The 23259-nt window shown below is 43.9% G+C and overlaps 2 protein-coding genes across 7 annotated transcripts in view; both read left to right on the top strand.

Annotated features, from left to right (window-relative positions):
- The window catches only part of ANKRD17 (ankyrin repeat domain 17), a 93757-nt gene extending 80113 nt beyond the window's left edge, over nucleotides 1-13644 (top strand). For 5 of the 6 annotated variants that reach the window (XM_064450734.1, XM_064450733.1, XM_064450738.1 and 2 more), the window contains 10 exons: nucleotides 840-1011; nucleotides 1819-2266; nucleotides 2681-2836; nucleotides 3068-3217; nucleotides 3740-5388; nucleotides 7236-7433; nucleotides 8504-8752; nucleotides 10626-10801; nucleotides 11126-11290; nucleotides 13054-13644. In XM_064450734.1, coding sequence (XP_064306804.1) covers nucleotides 840-1011; nucleotides 1819-2266; nucleotides 2681-2836; nucleotides 3068-3217; nucleotides 3740-5388; nucleotides 7236-7433; nucleotides 8504-8752; nucleotides 10626-10801; nucleotides 11126-11290; nucleotides 13054-13113 — 3423 coding nt within the window. In that variant the 3' untranslated portion in view covers nucleotides 13114-13644. The remainder of the gene's footprint in view (nucleotides 1-839; nucleotides 1012-1818; nucleotides 2267-2680; nucleotides 2837-3067; nucleotides 3218-3739; nucleotides 5389-7235; nucleotides 7434-8503; nucleotides 8753-10625; nucleotides 10802-11125; nucleotides 11291-13053) is intronic. The other variant, XM_064450735.1, reaches the window with a different exon arrangement.
- Nucleotides 13645-15598: 1954 nt separating this feature from the next.
- On the top strand, nucleotides 15599-21498 carry LOC104041813 (cytochrome c oxidase assembly protein COX18, mitochondrial). Its single transcript, XM_064450744.1, has 6 exons — nucleotides 15599-15955; nucleotides 17180-17280; nucleotides 17988-18151; nucleotides 19238-19350; nucleotides 20392-20499; nucleotides 21168-21498. The coding sequence occupies exons 1-6, from the start codon at nucleotides 15614-15616 to the stop codon at nucleotides 21339-21341; spliced, it is 1002 nt and encodes a 333-aa protein (XP_064306814.1). The 5' UTR covers nucleotides 15599-15613; the 3' UTR covers nucleotides 21342-21498.
- Nucleotides 21499-23259: the final 1761 nt, after the last annotated feature.

The raw sequence follows: 23259 nt of genomic DNA, 5'->3' as shown, positions 1-23259 counted from the left end.
AGCTGTGAATGTTTATTTGATAAAATTCCAATTTCATGTTCCTTCAAAATTGTAAGATCAGTGAAAGTACCTATTAAAGTATGGGAGTATGTGAGATTACCAGAATTGGAGTATCTAGAGCTGAGTACCCTGTTGTTCAGGTAATCCTTGAACTTCACTTCAACTACTAGTCAGAGAAATTGGATTAAGCAACTGCCATAAAACTATTCTCTTCCGGAATAATATTGTACCAGAAAAAGGATTTCTGAGTATAACTTTTTGTCAAGCGTAAGATAGGCATTTTTCAGTCACATTGATGTGGATTTTAGGTCTAAACCCTGTTTTGTGTCTTAGAATTTAAAAAACAAAAACCAAACAAACAATAAACCCCCAAAAACCCCCAAACTTAGAATGTCACTAAAAATTATAGTTGTGTAGTAGAAATCTAATAGAGAAATCAAAGTACAATATAGTGTCGAATGAGCACACGCTTTGTATTTTAACTAGCTGAAACCATTTCATGTTCTAATCTTTGAAAGGGAGGTGGGTGTTGTTTGGACTGTACCGCTGAGTTACACCGAGTTGCACAAAGAATCCTGAAAATGTGTCGTGGAAATCACCGACTTAAGTTCGTATGGTGTCTGTCTTGTATTTCTACACTAAGCTTCTGTTAATGTCAGTGAATAATATGTTTGGAAGAAGCAAATACATAAAAATATGGATAATAGAGAATTTAGCTTCTCCTTTGTGAATACGATAGTCTAAAATGCAAGTTCAGCTTCCTAGGAAATAGAAATCATTTGCATTTCTTGAAATGCATGAGGTGTCCTGTAATACGGTTCCATGTGCTTGACTTGTAGCTAAGGGAAGAAAGCAGGAGACTGGCTCTGGCTGCCAAAAGGGAGAAAAGAAAGGAGAAAAGGAGGAAGAAAAAAGAAGAACAAAGACGAAAACTAGAAGAAATAGAAGCAAAAAACAAAGAGAATTTTGAACTTCAAGCTGCTCAGGAGAAAGAGAAGCTAAAAGCTGAAGGTGATATAAAATATTTGCCTTACTTTTGAAACTCGGCCTTGATTTTATTTCCAGTATTAAAAATGGCTTTTCTTGTCAAAACTTGAATCTGAGCTCTCTTATGACCTGCTGAGCTTGGCTTTCATTTACCTTCTCTATTAAGCCCATAGATTAGTGTGATGGCTGCAGTGAGAGTTATGGGTTAACTTTACCATAGGGATGGTGCTGGGGTGGTTTATTGTTTTTCTGGGTCCCAATACTTAAAACCAGGTCAATTTTTTATTTTTAGCTTACAAACAGAATAATAATAATGATAATCTGGAAAAGCTGGCAATATGGAAATTCCAAATATGTATCTTAAATTATCCATTGAAACGTGGCTCTTCCATATCTTGTGGCGAAGAGTTTCATGTACTGTACTGAGAAATGGTTTTCACTGGTGGTTCCCTCACTCTGATATGCTGAAAGAAAGGGAAGACGTGGCCATTTTCTTCTGTTGTTTCATGTGCTTGTTTATGTCCCCTAATTGCTGGCATCTGTCTCCCCATGCCTGAATTCAATTTCACTTTTGTGAAATTGCTACTGCATTTGGTCCAGGAAAAGAATAAAATTCTGTGTAAGGTAGCGTAAACAAGGGGAGAGGCTCCACTGTATGACATACCTGATAGTCTTACAGATGTCTGCATAGTTAGGGGTTCTGCATGTTTCCTGGAGCCTTGTCGAGTTACTCACAAGTCATGTGAACGGACAGGTGTGATTTGGAAAACAAAACCACCCGAGGTTCCTGGAGCCAGCTAAATTAGTGCTGTTTTTTCACTCTTCCATCAGATGATCCGGAGGTCCCAATGGAGCCTCCCAGTGCTACCACTACAACCACCATAGGTATATCTGCAACTTGGACGACATTAGCGGGTTCCCATGGGAAGAGGAATAATACCATCACCACAACAAGCTCCAAAAGGAAAAACAGGAAAAACAAAGTAACCCCGGATAATGTTCAGATCATATTTGATGATCAACTCCCAATTTCCTATAGCCAACCAGAAAAAGTGAATGGGGAATCTAAGAGCAGCAGTACTAGTGAAAGTGGTGATAGTGACAATATGAGGATTTCCAGCTGTAGCGATGAAAGCAGCAATAGCAACAGCAGCCACAAAAGTGACAATCATTCTTCCACAGCCGTTACTAACACGCAGAGCAACAAAAAGCAACCATCGGTTCTTGTCACTTGTCCAAAGGATGAGAGGAAAGCAGTTACTGGCAAATCATCCATAAAGTAAGTTGCTGTGACCATGCCTGCCATTCTAAGGTGGTGGTTGCCCTACGTTGGAACACTGTCCTTGTCTTTGTGGACTTGTGCTCCTAAATCAGTTGTTCCGAAGCGGATGAGGCAGTGCGTCCTTGCTCTAGTGTGTATAAGGAGTATGGACATTGCTGCAGTATGAACTTGAACTTAGTAGTAGGTTCTGAAGCAAGGAATGTCATTGTGGATCTGGAATTAGGGAACTGCTGGAGTTACCTTGAGATGTTAGCATCTCAATTCAAGCAACTTCTTAATAACAGTCTCTTAAATAACAGTGCTAAAAGAAAAATGGGTTGGCGGGGCTGGAGAACAGGCAAAATACAAGTCATCCTTCCCTTTTGGGGTTTTTTTTGAACGCATAATGACAGCATATAATTTCTTTTAAAGGTTGTCTGAAGTCATGAGTGAAGTGACGAGTAATTCATTGTCTACTTGCACAAAGTCTGGTCCTTCTCCCCTTTCTTCTCCAAATGGAAAGCTAACCATTGCTAGTCCTAAACGCGGTCAGAAAAGGGAAGAAGGGTGGAAGGAAGTTGTGAGAAGGTAAGCAAAATGTTCCCCTAACTCCTCCTTGTAGATGCCCTTTTTCAGCATGTTTTATCTAGTGTAGCACTCTCTGGGGTTACTGAGTGACCTTCTTGGCGGACCTGGTAGATACCACAAAATTACTGCTACATCGGTTGAATCATGAATTATAACATTGTTTGACTGACCCGCCCACAGCTTCATGCCATGGAAGTGTTTCCCGGTTAATACTGTTTCTTTTCTGTATAGATCCAAGAAGGTTTCTGTTCCATCCACTGTAATTTCCAGAGTCATTGGCAGAGGAGGATGTAACATCAATGCGATACGTGAGTGCACGGGAGCGCACATAGACATTGACAAACAGAAGGACAAAACTGGAGATAGAATAATAACGATAAGGTAAGCAGGCGGCTTGGTTTGCTCGTTCCGGTGGGGACTTTTTTGCTGTAGAACACTTGTCTGTATAGAAAAAGAGAAGGCTTGACCTCATTGTCACTTGAAAGATGACTTTGAGACAGTCAGTTCTGTCAGGCAGGGGAGACGAATGGGGTGAGGAAACCAAGAACAACTGCCAGTCGGTGCCATGGCATTAGTACAAAAGGAGATGTGGGACGTAAAGAGCATAACCATTAGCATTTGGGCATTTGGTGTTTAGACTTGTTTAGACGTGGCTAAATATGTATGTGTATTGAGGGGAGTAAATGTTCTAACCGTTTGGGGTTTTTTGGGATTTGGAGTTTTCAACCTGACCTTCTTAAATAATTGCTGGTGGCAAGAATGTGCCAAGCTCAGCCTTTAAATAGAGAGTTATTTTTCTGTCGGTGTTAGCATGATGGAAGACAGGCTGGATCGTGTGCTGCAGGTACTTTGCTATTATGTATGCAAACACTTCAGATGCACTTTCCCCTTTCCTTTCTATAGGGGTGGCACTGAATCGACAAGACAGGCCACGCAGTTGATTAATGCTCTGATTAAGGATCCAGATAAGGAAATCGATGAACTTATTCCAAAGAACCGTTTGAAAAGTTCGGCCACAAACTCCAAAATAGGGTCGTCGACACCTGCCACCACTACAGCTGCTAACAGTTCTCTCGCGGGCATCAAAGTGACAACCGTAGCTGCTTCGTCAACATCTCAGACGGCCTCTGCACTCGCCGTGCCTGCGATTTCTTCAGCATCCACTCACAAAACCATCAAGAACCCGGTGAATAACGTGCGGCCTGGTTTCCAAGTTTCTCTTCCATTAGCATATCCTCCTCCGCAGTTTGCACACGCTTTACTTGCTGCTCAGACGTTCCAGCAAATCCGTCCGCCTCGGTTGCCCATGACACACTTCGGAGGTACTTTCCCACCAGCTCAGTCCACATGGGGTCCGTTTCCCGTTAGGCCATTGAGCCCTGCAAGAGCTACCAACTCGCCGAAGCCTCACATGGTGCCTCGCCATAACAGTCAGAACAGCAGCGGTTCTCAGGTGAATTCAGCAAGCTCTTTGACAACTAGTCCGACAGCTACAACAAGCTCGGTGGCTTCTACCGTGCCTGGTTCTTCTGCAAACGGCAGTCCAAGTTCACCTTCGGTCAGAAGACAGCTTTTCGTCACGGTCGTGAAGACATCGAATGCCACGACGACCACGGTGACAACTACGGCGAGTAACACGAGCACGGCGCCTACGAATGCCACGTATCCGATTCCTACTGCCAAAGAACACTACCCTGCATCTTCCCCCTCATCTCCTTCTCCTCCTGCGCAGCCCGCGGGCGTTTCCAGAAGCAGTCCCTCTGACTGTGCAGCCGCCTCTCCGAATAAAGGTGCACCTTCATCTGATCCAGAAGTGGGTAGTCCGCCAGCAGTGGAAACAAGCAGCTCGACCAGCAGTAGGCAGCCCAATTCTGGTACTGGCAGCTCATCTGTGCACCCTGCTCATCAGCAGCCTCCGGGAGCTCCTCTGCAAGAGGCAAGACCCCCTCTTCAGCAACCTCAGGTTCCCGCACCAGATCCTCGAATGGTTGTGCCTCCGAATTTAGCAGCGGCAAGCTCCTCTGCTCCCGTGGCAGGTCCAACAAATGCCCCGATGACCTATCCCATGTCTCAGACATCAATGGGATCTTCTCAGCCTGCAGCTAAGATGGAAACCCCGGCCATCAGACCGCCTGTCCACGGAACCGGTAGCGTCCACAAGAATGCAGCTCCTGTGCAAAATTCTTCTGTCGCAGTCCTCAATGTTAATCACATCAAAAGGCCCCACAGTGTTCCTTCTTCAGTGCAGCTTCCTTCTACCTTAAGTACACAAAGTGCTTCTCAGAATCCAGCCCATCCAGCAAACAAGTCTATGGGTAACAATTTCAGTGCTACTTTACCATTTGGGCCCTTTAGTACGTTGTTTGAAAACAGTCCTACATCCGCTCATGCCTTCTGGGGTGGTTCCGTCGTTTCATCTCAGACAACGCCAGAATCTATGCTATCAGGAAAGTCTTCGTTTTTGCCAAATTCAGATCCTTTACATCAGTCTGATACTTCCAAAGCCCCAGGTTTTAGGCCACCGTTACAGAGGCCGGCTCCAAGTCCCTCAGGTGAGTCTGCGTTTTGCTGTCATGCCTTAATAATATACTTCAAAAATAACTGCGGCATGTTTTTATTTTGAACATGTAATACTTTCTGCCTCAGCTTTTGTGGTCATTTATAGCCAATCGCTGTCTGCCCTGCAACGAAAGGGTGCTGTAGTACAGTTTTTTGTCGTTCCTGTAAGCAAAGTAGAGTTCATCTTCCTTTTAAGTGCTGCCTGACAAATCTAGTAACTATTTTGCAGCTGATGAACTTGATAAAAGTTGAGCTGAGGCATTCTGTCTGCCTTCCCAATCTACTCTTCTCTGATTGCCAAGATAATAAAACACTGCACTGTTATTTCCCCCTCCCTTTCCCACCACCAGCTAACAACTCTTCTAGTTCATGATAACTTTCTTCTTGTACTGGGGCCGCAATAAAACAGCATCTTCAAAGTGTTAGGGTGATGAATAAAAAAGGACTGTGTTTTGATCTGAAGTTGTAATAAGAGGTGTGTTCTCTTAACGACTAAATTAGATCAAAAAACTTAACTTCATTGACTTCTTGAACTTTATAGCAAGATGTTTAGCCTTCTGCACAGCGGCCAAGGGACTGCCACAGAACTTGTTGCGTAGCTTCCAGAGAGTACGTGCACCGTTTGTGCCATCTGTGTCTGTTTTAGTAGGACCTGTGAGTTGTATTCGTAGTTTTGTTTATGAATGGAGAGATTTAACAAGGTGGTTGTTTTTTTATTTTGTGAATATCGTGGTGTCGAGTAGCTTTTGAGGTGCTCTCTGTGGATTTTGTCACCTTGATACATGCTTCTGAGTGTTTTGAGTTCGACACGCTCGTGCACTGTGTGCCACCTGAGCATGCCTGTCAGTTCCTGAGTGAAAGGGGTGCTGTAACCACAGTCCTCCTTTACAGCAGCTCTTCTTCCTTGGGAAGGCTGCAGGCATAATAGATATAGTTGGAGGTGTCTGTTACAGAGTCAGGGAGTGTTAATGTTAAGTTCACTGGGAAGTAGCCCCTGAGAGCCTGAAGAATTTGTCAAGAAGTAGAGGTTGGATCTTGCTAACGGATGATGCAGAGGGGGCGTCACTGGTGAAGGGAAGTTTCTCTCTTTTTTTTTTTTTTTTTTTTTCCTAACTGAAACTACAAATATAAATCTCTCGTCATGTGCTTGATGAGTAGGAGAAGGATGGAAGTGGCACAGCAGTTGCGTGGTAACAAGCTTCCTTAACAGTTTTTGCAACTTAAAACCCTAAGATTTTGTTTCCCCCTTTCTTCACTAAAGGGATAGTAATTCTTGTCTTTTTAATAGCTTGGCTTATTGGTGCCTATTGCGCTTAATAAAAGAACGTTTTCCTAAGCAAGTGAAAATGTCCCCCTGGGTTGGAAAAAAACACATCAGTGTTGATCATGGTGTATATAGACGTCATTGTGTAAAATGGAAAATCAAGGGAGAAAGTCTTCTTCAGTACTATTTCCACCATTCCTGGAACAAAACCATACTTTCTGAACCTGCAGAATTTAAATTACAGGTTAATAAAATGCTCGGTTACTTTTCCAGTATGCAGTTATATCAGAACATGTATTATATTCCCTATTTATTTGCAACCAGGGTACCCGCATGATAACGTAAGAATCATTCTTGACTTACATACACAGCACAAGTGCCACATGCTGTCAAGACTTGCAGAGTAGGAAGCTTAAGACTCCGGGTTCTCCCCAGGAAATAGTATGCCCCCCCTCCCACCCCCCAAATTGATTGGATAAGAGTTCACTTCAGTTTTTTATCATTTCCATGATATTGATGACTTTTTCACAGCGATCTTGGAGTACTGGGAGTCATTTGTACCAATTTCTCCCATAGGTATTGTCAGTATGGATTCACCCTACGCTTCTGTAACACCTTCTTCTACACACCTGGGTAACTTTGCCTCAAACCTTTCAGGAGGTCAGATATACGCGCCTGGGACACCTCTCGGCGGAGCGCCTGCAGCTGCTAATTTTAACAGACAGCATTTTTCCCCACTTAGTTTATTGCCTCCATGTTCATCAGCATCAAATGGTGAGTCCTAGTCGGTTTGTACAATGGCTTCCGATCTAGTTTCCCACTAAGTGGCCTCACGCACTGCCTATTTTAGGTAGGCTTTTCTAGTTATGAAAACTTTTAACGTCAGGTTTTTAGGTATGTTTTAAATCTTTTAGTCTGTGATCACATAAAATTTTCTTGTGCAAGTTCTGATCTCTAGTGTGTGGTTTGGTTTATTTTTTTTTTAACAGCGAAGGCCCTGCTATTGTGGACTTCCTTATTTTTGCTGCTATTAACTTTGGCCTGTTAACATATATGACATTCTTATAGTCATTTTGCAAAGAGGAGGTTGGGGTTTTTTGTTCATGAAGGTAACATTCCAAGTGTGAGTTGTGTAAACCATGTAATGTTTCATACTAAAGCTAGCTCAACAGTGGTGATTGCTTAGTTGTTCTGATGTTTTTAAAACAGAACTGTCTAATGTGTTCTAGGAGAAAATACTTAAGACAAGCTCTGGTACCTTCCTTTGTGTTTGGCCCCTGCCATTTTGGCTATGTAGTGGAGTTTTTCAGACAGAAAAACTGTTGAGTGCTGGCTTGTTCAGGGAACTTGTTAGTCTGTTTTACTGGCAAAACCAAACAAAACCTACCAAAAAAAACCCCACTGAGAACAAATCAGGATTAAAAACCAACCAACCAACCAAAAAACTCAGCCCAAAACAACCCAAGAAGAAACAAACGAAACAAAAGCACAGGTTTCTTTTGGCTATACTTTTGGGTATAAGCCTCAAATCCTTCATTAACGATAGACAGGAATGCTTAGTTAAGATTTTGAGGTCTGTTGTGATTGATTGCGGCGGACGTCCAGTAGCTGAGTTGGCAGGGCGTGATAACCATTTTATGTAAGAGACTAAATGGATGGTGATTCTCTCTGATCTGAAAGTAAACCATTGAAGTTATGCTGATGTGTTTGCTGTACGAATGTGGCATTAACACACCACCTATATTAACTTGTTTGATGTGTGGCTTGACTTTAAAGCATAGGTTGGTGGTGACTTGAGAGGATCTGGCTGCTGTTACTAAGTGCTATCCTGGATTTTCTTGCAGAATCCCCTGCTCAGTCAGTGTCTTCTGGAGTAAGAGCACCATCTCCCACCCCTTCAGCAGTGTCCTTGGGATCAGAAAAACCCAGTAATGTTTCTCAGGACAGAAAAGTTCCTGTTCCGATTGGGACTGAACGGTCTGCACGTATCAGACAAACTGGAACTTCTACTCCATCTGTTATCGGGAGCAACCTAGCTGCTCCAGTGGGACATAGTGGGATCTGGTCCTTCGAAGGTATAGGTGGCAGTCAAGGTACGTAGTGCTAACGGACATCCCTGTGCTTGCGGTTGACCACAACGGTGTGTTTCCCTAACTTGCCTTTGGAGCTGAAGGACGGTGCAGAAGCAGGTGCCTCAAAACGTAGGAGTGCTCTTTCCGAAGGAGTGGGAGCAGGGACTTCTGTTTGCCCTCCTGTCCACTTGGCTGTGTTTCAACAAAGCCTCAGAAAGCCTCAGGGGTTCTGAAACGCCCTGGCTGTGTAGAGTAGTTACTCAGAGCAGGAAATAGGAGGGAAGATAAAACCACAGGGTTTAGAGGGATGAACTGAGTGAGGATCGTCTGATTTAGGAAGAGGGGAGATGAAGATGTCTCAAGACAACTGTATTTTCTTTCTGTTGATAGATAGATGATCTGGTACAGTAGGAGTTACTATTTAATTCATAGCCAAGATGGAGCTTTTTGTGCTGAGGATGGTGCAGTTCATTTATGAGTTTGAGTATTCCTTGTTATTTTCAGTCGTGGCATTTGTGTTTCACTAACACGAGGCTCTTGGCTCTGCTGTAGTCACATAGAATTCAGTATTCCACAATTCATGAAAAAATTAAGTTCCTGATGAGACAGGTTTTCTCAGCAAACGCTTCAGGAGTCTTGGATGCCTTTTGTAGGAGACTGCTGAATTTCTTGGGGGTTGTTTTTTTTATTTGATTTTTCTTTGTTTGGGATGAAGAGGAGGGAATCATGAGGTGATGCTGGATGGCACCTCTGGAGGTCATCTCAACCTCCTGCACAGAATGGGATTTGCTATGAGGTTGATCAGGGTTGCTCAAGGCTTTATCCAATCTGATTTTGAAAACCTCCAAGGATGGAAGCTGCTCAGCCTCTCTGAACAACCTGTTGCACTGCTTGACTGAGGAGTCGAAACAGCCTAAGGTTTTAATAGACTGACTATGCACATGCTTTGCGTGCGAGAAGTGATTACTGGGTTTTTTCTGCCAAATACAAAATAGGTGGGATGTATCCAGACCTTTCTTTACTTAACTAATGGTCTTTTTCCCATCTGTGTAGCGAGAGGCTATTCATAACTAAGGCTGAAAAAATTGAGTGTGTTCATTTGCGTTGTCAAGGTGTAAAAGTTGCCCTTAAGGTCTGTCTTAGCTTCCAGGCTGCTGTTTTCTTTCTACTTTGTTCAGTTACTTCAACGTTCTGATTTTCTGTTCAGAATGAGGTTAGCTCTTCTCATGTTGAGTATTAGGATAGCTTCAGAAGTGTTTCTATGTTCCTCCTCCACCCTTTTAAGTGTAATTTCCTTATGTTCTATTTTGAAAAATTGGCTTTCTAGTTGTCTGGGGTTTGAACTGTAGTGACAATACCAAGCTGCCTTTAATGAATTCATGTAATTAGAACATGAGCACACATCTCCAGCCGGTCATGTTCTGGTTTTGCTTTTCAAAAGTATTTATCTGTCTGTTAGTTCATTAAATAATTCATGAAAGAATGGTAACGAAGCAGAGCAAATAGTCTTCACAGTGCACCTACCCCTTCCACAGCACCAAATGCACAAGGAATTTAAATTTTTGGAGGAGGAACAGTCAAAACAAATGCCAGCCTTCCTTTTCAAGTGAAGGAAAAATGTAGAGGTGATGGTTTGGTTGTATATAACTGTTCAAAACTCTTTGCATTGGCTCGGGCTTGATGCCATGGAGTAACTTTACGTGCCGGTGCTGCTTCTGATGCTGTCCATCCCACGTGCACCTAAACCTAAGTTTTAATGCGGGTAGGTGCATAGGAGGTGCAAGCTGAGCAAATGCTACTTCTAGAAACGTTGCGGTGTGCAAACGTTGAGGGTGGAGAATGGATGATTAGCGGGTGTCATGTCATGCTGTTGCTGTGTCTTCTGTGCTGTTAGATAAAGTGGACTGGTGTCACAGCGGGATGGGGAGCCACATGATCCACAGGCCCATGTCCGATCCAGGGGTGTTCTCACACCAAGCCATGGAGAGAGACAGCACGGGAATCGTAACGCCTTCCGGTACATTCCATCAGCCCGTTCCTGCAGGATACATGGACTTCCCAAAAGTCGGGGTAAATGACCTTCTTGGACTTGATAACGCGTGGTACCGCTCCATTTCTGTTAGTTCTCTGCCTCATGTGCTGACACACAGAAGCATGCGTAATGTAAAACGCTGCCTAGCCCTCACAGTCTTGCAGGAGCCTAGATCTGATAAAAAATAACTTGTCCGTGATGTGATTGAACAAATGCATGGAAATGTTTTTTGTAAATTCAGGCGTTACATTACTGCTTCAGCACGGATAATTTTTTGAACACAAATTCCCTTTTGTCATTGTACGTGCAATAGTAGCAGTGTTTGTGACTATGTACTGATTCTTGCTTCTTCCTCCCTCCAGGGTATGCCTTTCTCTGTGTATGGGAATGCAATGATTCCTCCTGTAGCCCCCATCACAGATGGTACTGGAGGCCCTATATTTAATGGGCCTCATGCTGCTGACCCATCTTGGAACTCGCTGATAAAGATGGTTTCAAATTCCACAGAAAATAATGGGCCTCAGACGGTAAGTTTTCAACTTCTATATTTGCAATTTCGTTTTAACTTGAGAAACAGTGTGGTGAAGGTAAGAGCTTAGCTGTTAGAAGGTATGAAAATACAGTGCAATGTTTCTTCTTGCTCATGTCTCTAAGGAGCCGATAGAGCCCCGCTACTCACTGCAGCACCGAGTGCTGTACGTGCTTACTGACAACTTCTGAACATCAGTTGTCTCTCCAAAAATAGAAGTAAGTTGTCCCAAGAAAAAATCAGCACCACTAAGTTAATGCAGTTCAAAGGAGTGTGCTGTAGTTACTTGTGTGAACATATTAGTGCTTGAGAACTGGGAAGCTTGCTTCCAGCTGAGCTCAGGGCAGCTTTGCCTCTTCAGTCAAAGTGGACACCTGGTTAAGTACTGCAGAGCAGCTTTTCTGATGATGTGTCGCAGGTGAGTGTGCATAGGAAAGAGAGTTTTATGCGCTATATTTTCCTCAAAACTATCATGATTTCTGTTTGTGCAGTTCTGCATTTGGGAAAAACACAGTCAATTACCTTCTGTGAGAAAAGCCATTTATTTGCTGTTATTTAAGCTTTCCCTTCCCAAAAAGGGAAAGCAGCATTAGATTTAAAGGATTGTTGCCAGGCAGTGAAAGGTATAATGCATTCACTGTGTTAAGAGTTCACATGGGAGGGTACTAAGAAGCTCTTCTGTCCGCTGCTCTGATCTCACCTGGGTTATAGGCTTGTCCACTAAATATAATTTAGGTACAGGGGTTCTGTTCCCCTAAACCTCTTGCTGGTACTGAGCCAGCAGCTAATACTTTCACGGATCATCAGTAGCTCTTGTTACATTATATCCTGTGTTTATTTTCAGTTTTACAGTGAGCTCTGTTATACTGTTACTAAATAAAGATATTTCTGGACTTAATTTGCTTGGGAATCATCCAAGCTGAAAACAGCAGCTCCCGGCTCTGGCAGACCGTGGGTGTGCAGCAGAAGAGGCGGCCTGTCATTTGGATGATTCTTGTATTGCTCTGAAGTGGGTCACGACCCTGTGAGGCGACTTCTGGTTTAGTGAGAAAAGTTGGTCCCCCAGAGAACACTTTGCTTTGTCCTACTTGGGTTTCCCCAGAGCTGAGGGTGCTGGTATGCATTGGGGGAAAATAATTCAAGGTGCCAGAAGTAGAGTTCTTGATAGACTGACCTACTGAAGGTAAAGAAGACAGACAGTCGCTTGCTCTGAAAGCTGGAGGCCTCCAGGTGTTGTCCTTGCAAATAATTTTGCACATATACACGTCCTGTTAGTTGTCCTTGACAGCGGACCTGGCACGTTTAGGAGTACTTTCTTCCCGGCTTCTAAAGGGACGCATTTTTCCTGTGGAACAGTAAAATATATATTTCATCAGTGTTGCTTGATGGAGAAATGAGTGGGCCTAAATAGCGTTGATATCTCTCTTTGGTTTTGCTATGAAGGAAAGCAGTCAGGCTGGCTGACAGTGATTTTTTGCACAAAGTTGAAAGGGAGAGGGGGAATGGACCCTTTGGCCGAGGTGAAAAAAGTACAGGCAGAAAGACGAAACCCCCATTTCCCTCGCGTCTCTCCTGAATTGCAGCAGGATAGAACAAGTGCTGAAGGGAACTCAGTACAGTTTGACGGTTCGTGGCTGTGTTGTCTGATGTTGGGCTTTACTTGGGCGCAGTGAAAACTGTGAGCACTGCGGTGTGGTTTTGATTTGTGAACTGCTTTGAGCAGCCCCGAAGCATGGTGTTAAACGAAGCTTTCTCTTCCAGGTGTGGACTGGAACTTGGACACCTCACATGAACAGTGTGCATATGAACCAACTTGGCTGAGTGGGATCAACTTGCTAGCCTTGAGATTCCTTTCTTGCAGAGGAAAACACAAACGGCAGAAACAGTTTATGTGCTCCCAGATCATTCTACTGATGTGCTTGACTGAAGTGTGTAGGCTTTTTGCAGAAGAACTTACTAACTGACCTTTTTCTGTGAACATTGTGACCGCCCATTCCCCACCATCATACGTTTCAACTTAGTTAGCCTTTATTCTTTTCTTTCCTTTTTTTTTTTTTTTTTTTGACATAACTTTCTGTTGAAGCTGTTCTTTGGCTGGTTGGTTTTAGTACTGTAAACTGCTTCTGAGCAAACACAGAAAATTAGCAAAATTATGTAAACTTGATCCTGAAGTTTTAGAATGGCAAATAAATGTACAATTGTTTACATAACAAATGGCTAAGCAGAAAGTAAATTTCAATATGTCAGTATAGAGGCTCTACTTTATGTAGACTTAAATTAATGTGAGATATGTACCTTCATATTCAGAAATCTGGATGTTTCCTTCATACATTAAACTATTAATAAGCATAACTTTTCTACTTGTGTAATTTAAGTACATTATTAAAAAAAAAAAACCCCAAACCAAAACCCACCATGGGCATTACCGACGGGCTTTTTCACAAACGTGTGCTGGATTTTTTTGAGAAGGCATACATCAGTTGTAAAAAGATATTAAGAGAGTTTCCATTTTCCTTCTGTGAAAGGCTTTTCAGCAAAAAGCGCCTGAGAAAACAGCCTTTTGGTATTTTCAGAGTCGTCGCCACACTGAACCCAACTACTTGCCCGGTAAATGTAAAACACTGCAGCATCTATTAAAAATTATTCTTACACTTGGGTGGATTCAGCAAGGCCTGTTCTGTTCCACGAGTGCTCCCAGAGCTTGTTCCTCTGGTTCCTTCCTTTGCCTACAAAAGTCATTTCAGAACATATATCCACGGTGTGTGTTAGTTCCAGAATGAGACTCTTAATTTGCAGTTTTAGCAGAACTTTGCTGATGAAAACCGACTCTGAAGGAAGGCTTATTTCGGAATAAGTGGCTTTGTTCTAGGAGGCAATCTCTTGCTCCAGACTTGGTCACTGCCCCGTGAAGGTTTATTTTGATAAGTCCAAGTGACAATTTCCTTACAGTCATTGTCAGGAGCTCACCTTCTTCACTTAGATTAGCTTGGAGTGAACAGCAGTACTGGGAGGCGAAGTCTCGGAGGTGCTGCGAGGCGACTCGGTCAGCAGTGACGCACAGCTCCGCTCAGGATCCCCATACGGTTTGTCTGTGTGTGGTTTAAAGCAGACCTACGGGTAGGTGTTACACTTTCTGTGCAGGACAAGCAAGGGCCAGCGTGGTCTGTTGCTTGGTTATTCTGCATGGAGAAAGGCTGAAGGAAAGCTTGGTTTTTCTTTGCTATGTCACTTGGAGTCAACCCTTCTGTTGTAAGTTACTACCCTGAGAGATACTACCTGGGGGAGAAATATCCTGGGGGGGTTAAAGGGGCTGCTGTTAAGGCTGGAATTTACAAAGTGCTATTTGGTATTTATTATGGTACTCCTTTGAAAGCCAGAAGCAAACAGTGCTTGTCCAAAGAAACCCGCTGCCTTTTAAATACTGTGTTATTTCTGAGGTGTCCAGAAGGTTTGGGTGTACCCAAACATGCCCTTGGGCAATGCTCTAAATAATAATAAGCTCCTTGTTGCAGCTGTGAGATCACCTGAAATATGTTGTGTAAGAAGTGGTGGTAGCAAAATGGATTCCACACTGAAGAACTGCTGCAAGACATGAAGGAAACTCCATTTCAGCAGCTTACTGTGAGTGGGGAATAGTGCCCTTTCAGTCTACTTTACTACCTTGAGCCCTCTGCTAGAATTTTTTGGGTAATGCTTCAGTGCTGTTTAGGATTATTTGCATTCTTAATCAGAAGTAATCCCACTGAGAAATGGTGCTCAGTATTTATTAACAGCCATGAACTCAGTGGGTCAAAAGAACAGAGCTTCTCCCCTGCGTTTTGTTGATTTGACATATCAAACTGGCCACAGCAGCCCAGGCCTTGGTACTGCTCCTTTTCCATGTTAAATTAAATCCTGGGTGTTTTGGGAAGTCTGTACACGGAACATTATTTTCTGCAGATAACTTTTTTTTTAGTGTTTTTTTTCAGATGTTTTGCTTTTTCTTTGACCAATAAAAAAAAGGAACATACTCTTGCAAGACCTTTATTTAAGGAAAAGGAAGAGACCCCAGCTAGGGCTGGGTACTGTGGAGGGGAAACCCTTTAGCCTGAAGGGGAAGAGAACAGGGTCGAGCACGCAGGAGTGGTTTAGCCGCTCGGGCGCTGAGCCCGCACTCTGCAACGTCCGGTCCCTTGCAGTGACGCCAGCACAGGCGCTCAGCCGGTCCGCGGGAGTTGTTAATTGCTAATTAGCCCCCGCCTTTACCCTGCGCCCGGGCGCCTGCCCTTCCCGCTGCCCTTCATCAACATGGCAGCCGCGGCGCCGGCAGGGCGCGGGGCGCATGCGCCCTCCACCCCACCCCACCCCATATGAGGGCGGGGCGCGCGCGCCGGGACCGTTGGCCATGTGGCGGCTGGCGCGGGGTTGGGGGTCGCGTGGCGCGGCCGTTGGCGGCGCGCGGGGTCGGCCGTTAACGGTCGCGGCGGCAGCGAGCGGCGATGGTGGCAGCTGGTACGAGGGTCTGGCGCATTCGGCGCCCGTGCAGTGGGCGGAGGAGGGGCTGGTGGCGCTGCAGGCGGCCACGGGGCTGCCGTGGTGGGCCGCCATCGTGGGCGGCGCCGCCCTGCTCCGCACCGCCGTCACCCTGCCGCTCGCCGCCCACCAGGGCCGCCTCCTGGCCAAGGTGGGTGCCCGAGGGGCGGCCGCGGGCGCTGAGGGGCTCGGCGCGGGCTTTGGGGCCGTAGGTCCTGGGACCTTCCCACAGACGCGTAGCGGCGGCCGCGGTTTCCCCCTTCACCCGGGGTCCCTTGTGCGGTCCGTTGGTCTCGGGTGGCAGGGGGCACCGCAGCTGGGGTGGGGGGTTTGGCCGGTTAAAAACCTGCGCTGGTCTTTCCTTGGGCGTGTGAAGTATAAGAGAAACTGAAAAATGGGGATGTGCTGCTTCATGGTCGCTGCATGGAAATCGGGTTGTTTGAGTGAGGGTCAGCTGGCGCGGGCGAGGTACTTTCTGTGATTTGTTACGTTAACTTAAAGCTCTTGATAAAGTTGCTCCAGTGAAAACTTAAAAGTAAACCAGCCTTCAGCGGTTTATAAATATCCATTTTTCTTCAAAAATGAGGAAAACGGTTGGTAGTTACTGAAAAGGTTATATGCTGTGCCTGCAGCTGTGAAGGAGCCTTGGCAGTGCAGTGGTATGAAACAGGGCGTTTCTCCTTCTCTCTACTCGTTTTTTACCACCTAACGAGGACTTTGGGTGGTGCTTCACAGCTGCCAGAACTCAGGACGGATTTGCAATCAGTTGGATCTTTGTTCTTCACCTGTGTAAAGGTCAGACTGGTAGATGCAGCTGCGTTTCTTAGACGTGTTCTTCAGCAGCTGTCCTTTAAAGACTGTTACTGCAGAAGCAGCATAATTGAATTTTTTTATTGCAGTGTATTTGGGGTTGTTTTTTTTCTCCCTAACGATCATTTTTCCTTTTCTTTTGGTTGCAGAAGTGAATGTTGTACTGCACTCTTGTGTAATGGGGTCTCTTCTGATTCGTCAGGCTAGTGACCGGTGACTTGCAAAGTTGCATGTCCTGCTGGGCTTTAAATCTTTCTGAGGTGGCATTAAAGGTTGTTTTAAGTAGCTGGTCGCAGTTCCTGAATGAAGAGAGAAAAGATGCTTATTAACAACAAAATATAAAATCAAATTCCTGGTTTGTTTCCCTCAGTAGTAAGTCAGCATCTTTGAGGTTATTTTAAATACTTCTTGTCAGTATCTTCACATGTTCATTTTGTTTAAAGGTGTTCACGGATGCGTGCATTGTCTTTCACAGTTGTTTTTAATGTCTGTACAGTATTAGGTGGGGTAGGAAGCGGTTGTTTTGTGTAACTGTGCATAAACGTTTTTCCTTTTCTTTAGCTAGTTGGAAAATTTGCAGCCTGAGATTAAAAAACTAGCTGAGCGTCTTCGCTATGAAGTTTCCGTTCGTGGAAAGCAACTGGGTTGGTCTGAAAAGGTGGCCAGGTAAGATGGCAATTGTGTATACCTTATAAATCTATTTTAGATTGAAGGGTAGCAGGAGGGAAAGTCCTACAAGCAACAGTCCTGTAGAAGGATTCTCCTGCTGCCTAAAGCTTAGATTTTGTTACCGCTTCTACAGCTTAATTGTGTTTGTTTTGTTGCCCTTCAGAGTCTGAACTTGTGACAGGCTTATGATTACAGGGCTGCATCCAGGATTGTTACTGTTGTTTTCACTTGGGACTAAAGTTTTCTTAGCTATTATGGCATCTAAATGTTGTTGGAACTTGAGGCTTGAGTGGTAGTGGACCTCTTCGTTGGCGTAGCACTGGGCCCTGCGCAGTAGCAGCGTATCTCAGCTGGGTTACTGAGGATCATGTAACTGGCCGATTGCCTCTGTATTGAGAAAGTTACACCCTAGTTCAGACAAGAAGCACCATGAAATACAATATCAAATGACTTACTGGTAGCTGCCAGTGACAGTGGGAATTTTTGTTGTGAAAAGCTGCTTAAAGCAACAGGGCTAAAAGTTATGAGGGAAGAGGGTTGGCAAAGGAGAGGGGCACATTTGAAGAGGAAGGGCTTTCAGGTTTTCCAAGGTTGTACCCAAAGAAGCCAATTGGACGTGCGCAGCCTGTAGAATTGCTGTTTCACAGTTTGAGACGTTACTCTAACAGGTGTTATGAGAGGGCTTTTTTTTTTCTTTCTTAAAGGTTCCACTTTAAGAAAAACCTACGGAGGATTATTACGGACCTGTACGTTCGAGACAACTGCCATCCCTTCAAAGCCACTTTAGTGGTGTGGGTACAGATTCCACTGTGGGTTTGCGTGTCCCTCGCTTTGCGCAACTGCAGTATTGGCACCACCGACTCGAAAGGTAATTAAACTGGACACGCTCTTTCCAGATGCTTCGTTGGTTAAGGAACACTATCTCCCGAGCTTGACATGTTAGCTGATACAAAAACTACTCCACTACTAAGTTTTTAAAGTTAATATAGCTTAAGCGTAGATAAGTATCTGATAAAAATAAAAATTCATTTCAAAGCCGTTGATTGGGCACAGTGCACACATTGTACTAGAGCAAACCACCGTTCGTATACGCAAGGAACTCGTTTCTGGACCGCACCTATACTCTTCTTCGGTTGGAACTCGTCGAGCAGGTAGTCACAGCATCCAGAGTATCACTGATTGCTGCTTGTACACCCTCAGTATTTGTAGTAATGTTGTGACCTTTGTGGGAGGCCTCTTCAAAAGCACTGTCAGGGTTTGAGCTCTGGGAGCAATGTGAGGCATTTTATTAGGCCGTGTGAGCCTTGAATTATTTTGTGGCCTTCTGAAGACAGGGTTACTAGAAAAAAAAAAATGCCTTGGGATTTTTCTGGTTCACAAGATAAGCATATTTAGCAACTAATATTACCCATCCCACATCACATTCAGTAGTAATCTGTATTTTCTTATGTGTGACATTTTACGTGAAGTACTATAGACAGGTGAACGTGTGTGTGGTTTTTAAATAGAAATACTGATGTTTTAGAAGAGAGTTTATAGTTTGTTCTTCTAAACAAAAATATAATGAGTGATATTAAGAAAAATATTATTATTTCCAAAACACAAAATCTGTAGTCACCATAGGTTACCGCATTGTGTATTTTCCTCATTGGCTTGTAAAATGGTAATTGAGATCAAGCTAGTTTTTATCACAGGTTTGCCTGAATCGGTGGCTGTCACGGGCAAAGCCGCATCTCAGCTTGTATCTTCTACCATTTTTTTAGTCGCATGGAGAGCGGACTGCCTTGATGTGTGTTCTGTTAAACCACACATTTCTGCTTTAATAGTACTTATCATGTAGATAAAATGTACCTGGAAAGTTGGATGATTTGATTGTAATACATGGTACAGTTCTGGCCAACTTGAGGCAGCAAATGAGACTTAATTCCATATTTTCTTTAAACTATTTGTGTAGTTCAGCAACAGTTTTCAGCCGGCGGAGCATTGTGGTTTACAGACCTCACAACACCAGATTCTACGTGGATTTTGCCAGTTTCACTGGGACTTATGAATTTGCTGATCGTGGAGGTACGTTGGTGGAATAAATGGGATGATTGCAAAAGGATACTTCTTTTTATAGAATTGTAAGACAATATTGCCCAGTCATAAAATACGGTAACATAAGGGTAGTTACAGGTTATCACTGCTTTAATCTGCTTGGGCAGAACCTAAAAATAACTTAATTGTTCTGTGTATTTGAATGTGTGGGTGTCTTTTGTAGAAATGACCAGCTCTGATGTGACATGTCTCAGATGCTTTATGGGCTTTACTCGAGCCCCAGTAACATTTAGTCTTGACTCTGAAGTCTTGTTGCATGATGTTCAAATGAGCTTCCGGGGTGCTATGCATATGAAAACACACGTGGGGGTTTTTGGTTTGTTCTACTCTCTCCCCCCACTCTTATTTGTTATTGCCTGGTGGTCAAAACTAACAGCATTATTTGTTCTTCTTAACAAATTGGAAAAATCCAGAAGTTCTTTGCGTTGCTGGGGAGATTAATCAGCAGAAACAGCAAAAAGAAGAAAAGTCTTTATTTCTCATTTTTGGGGAAATATTTTTCTTCTTGATTTTTCTGCGAGGTGTTCTCATCAGATTCTAACCATCTGGATTTCATTCTTACTCCATTTTCTTCTTTGTCAGGTGGACTGAGACTGTCTTAGGGACAAAAAGTCAGCATGTGACTCTAGACCTGATTCTGCTTTCCCTCAGTTACCTGTCAGCCGCTTCAGGGCTGTTTCCTGTTGGCAGCCTTTTCTGAGGGGACCGTGCTTTGGGCTGAGGCGTTGGGACGTCCACATGTGCAAAAATGACTATGTAAAGTTATTGTGAAATGATTGTTGGGAGCTCTGCTAGGTTGGTACAGCATTTTCTACAAAGGACTGAACATGTCAAACATCAACCGAGTCAGATGAGATTGTAGCAGTATGTTAATGGAAATGGAGGGTGCAGCATGAAAGTAATAGGTGAATGAGAGTGCTGGGTTACAGGAAACCCCACTGTTGCCTTTTTTTCTCCTTTTAGTTGTTTCAAAAAAAGCTTGTTTATAGCTGTGGGTTTCTCTTCTTTCAGATCTTTGCTTCACAAAAAATGAAAGTTTCCAGATTCCAGAAGTTTGCAACGAATTTCTTTAGAGTGGTGTCAATCATAATGATCCCTGTTGCTGCAACCGTCCCCTCTGTAAGTACAGGCTCTTAATGGGGCGTCCGTTATCCTGTGACCCTGGCATGTTCCTAGTGCTTGAAGAGCAGCCCGAACGCCCGGCGTATTTAACAGACCCTACTCTCTAGGACAGCGTGCCCTAAAACAAATAAGATGTTTTATTTACTTATATGTTCAAATTTTTAACGCATTAGGATTATTTTGGTCCAAGAGGGAAGAATATGCAAACTTACTGTTTCTAAACATCATTTTCACAAACTGGGGCTTGGAAGGACGTTCAGAGCGGGTTAGTGTCCTTTTTGCGATCTCAAAAAGGAGAGGATAAGTTTTTACCGGGTGTTCTGCTTCTGAATGTTTTTGCAGTGGTTAGTAAAACGACAATATCTAGTTGTTTCGCTTATCACCTTAGTCTGAAATAGAGAAGTTTAAGCAAGTCTAATATCAATTCATTTATGAAATGTTGTCAGACTTCAGTATAGATGACTCTTTTTCCCGGAAGAGTTGTGCAAGTGAAAAATGCATTTGAAATGGAAGCCATTACTGTTATTGAGAGGAGTGGTTTTAGGTGAGTTATTTTTCTTGGTAGCTGGGCGTAACCAGCGGTCGTGGTTCGTGAAGAGCTGCCTAAAATCGTAGCGTTTTGCTTGCCCCTGGGGAGGCTGACCCAGGTGTTTGTCTCGTTGCAGTCCATGGCGTTGTACTGGCTGTCCTCCAGCTTCGTGGGACTCTTGCACAACCTGTTGCTGCGTTCTCCGACTTTTCGTCGACTGTGTTGCATACCAAGGACCAAAGCTGACTCGGATACTCCTTACAGAGATATTGTGTCTGCCTTGACTACCAAATACAGTTTTAAGAAATGATGTCATTCGAACTGTCAGAAGACCTGTCCCACAAATGTTGCATGGGTAATTAAGTAGCGCTGTTTTATTGAGATGTACTTATGTACTGTGCAGTGTTGCAGCTGGAATTATATTTATTTTCCAAATAAAGCATTGACTGCGTGGCTGTAAAGAACAATTGTTCAGCACAAATGTATGTATGTTGGGAAGTTTTCTGCCAAGGGTGGTCGTTTTGCAGTTAGAATAGTCCAGTAATACAGGCTTGTCTGCCGAGTCATTGTAAGGAATTGTGCAGGTGAATATTAAATAAAACTGACTCGTGTAGGCTGCCGCCTTGTAGTGAAGCTGATCTGACCTACGGGCTAGTGAACAAGTTTTGGGGAGAGGGAAAAGGCTAGATGGACTGATGCAGTAGTTACTGGTTTATTTAAGACACCTGTGCAGATTGGTCATCAGGTATAGTTGTTCATTATTCAGGTGGTTCATGTGGTAGTGATCTTAACAGCTCTGAGAGCTGATTTCCTGTAACTGCAGAGTGAACTAGGTTGCTGTCAGTCTCTTGTGCATTCGGTTTGGAGCTAGGACAGGCTTCTTCTATCATTTCTGATCATGAGCTGCTGAGTGACAGCATTCTGACTGTATATACTAAAATGAGGCAAAAGTAGCACCTTGAAAAGAACTAATGATGGTAAGAAACCAAATACTTAATTCAACTGTGTATCAGGTCTCTTCTTCAGTGTGAATCTTAAAGGTAAAGTGCAAATCTTTTATGCTGTAAAGGACCTGTGTGTGATCTTTTTTTCATGTGAACATCAGTGTCACTACAAGTATGCCCCTCCTGTAAGGGTATTCAGGCTCACGTCTCACCCTGCTCTGCATACACCATAAGTCACCAGGCATACGCTGTTGTGAAGCTTGTGCACACCACTGTCCTTCTGCACAGAAGGTGTGCAAGTCCAGCCTTGGAAAGGGTCACCTTCTTCCTTCGAGAGGCAGAAATCAGGATAGAGGGCAAAGCATTGCTTGTGTTCTTTGATCGTAGATGCTCATCACAGTGCAGAGCTGAGGTGATTCATGTTTTAACTGTCACAGTTAGTGCTCATTAATCTTTGATAATAGGAAGGAATTGTTAAAATAACTGGCACTTTTGTCATTAGAGGAAACTATTTAGCACTGGGAAAGAGAGAAGCAGGTGGCCTGCCAGGCAGATGTAGACAGCAGTAACAACCTGATGGGTCTCTTGCCTTTGTTGTGGTGGAAACAGTCTGTAGTGTTTGGTTTATTTCTTCCTGTCGCCCTGACCCCTGAGCGAGACATGGGGTTGGAGGAGTTTATCAAGGTTTGGCGTGCAGGTAGTGCAGGGATGTTTTCTCAAAAATTTTGTTTGAAACTAAACATTCCTAATTTCCAGCCCTGAGGTGCCTGCTTGTAGGAGGGGAGCCACTGTCTACTGGGCTACATTAACAAGAGTGCAGCCAGCAGGCGAAGCGAGGTTGTTATTCCTGGGAGCTCAGAAGTGCATAGAGGAAGGATGAGAGGCAGCGGGGACAAGTCAGAAGACAAAACATATCAGAGTTGATACAAAAAACCCATGGTTTTTACCTCGAGGATGGTCCAACACCTGGTTTTCTGGAGGAATTGTGGTATCTGCATTATGGGAGGTACTTGAAATGCCAACTGGGCAAGGAGGCCCTGAGGAACGTGCTTGTAATGGGCCCTGCCCTGGGCCGGCGGTCGGATTAGAGACCTCCAGAATTCCCTTTCCAGCGGCGCGGTTCTGTGATTGTATTCATGTCTTATCTGGCGAAAGTCACAAATTACTTAGAACACTGTTTTTCAAGCATACATCTGGGAGTGTATTCGGTATTGTGGGTGGTGCATTGCCAGTCATCGGAGAGGTCAAGACAAGAATGGGTTTTTCTGTTCTGCACAGGTAATG

Source organism: Phalacrocorax carbo, chromosome 4, assembly GCF_963921805.1.
Source record: "Phalacrocorax carbo chromosome 4, bPhaCar2.1, whole genome shotgun sequence".
In the NCBI taxonomy this organism is placed as follows: domain Eukaryota; kingdom Metazoa; phylum Chordata; class Aves; order Suliformes; family Phalacrocoracidae; genus Phalacrocorax; species Phalacrocorax carbo.
The sequence above is the reverse complement of the archived record's forward strand: the minus strand, read 5'-3'. Positions and strand labels throughout refer to the sequence as shown.

What these genes read in the sequence shown, in the direction of transcription:
- LOC104041813 (XM_064450744.1), top strand. Translation starts at nt 15,614, where the DNA reads ATGCGCCCTCCACCCCACCCCACCCCATATGAGGGCGGGGCGCGCGCG. An exon ending in TGGTCTGAAAAGGTGGCCAG is followed by an intron (nt 17,281 to 17,987) that starts GTAAGATGGCAA and finishes TCTTTCTTAAAG; the next exon opens with GTTCCACTTTAAGAAAAACC. An exon ending in TGGCACCACCGACTCGAAAG is followed by an intron (nt 18,152 to 19,237) that starts GTAATTAAACTG and finishes CTATTTGTGTAG; the next exon opens with TTCAGCAACAGTTTTCAGCC.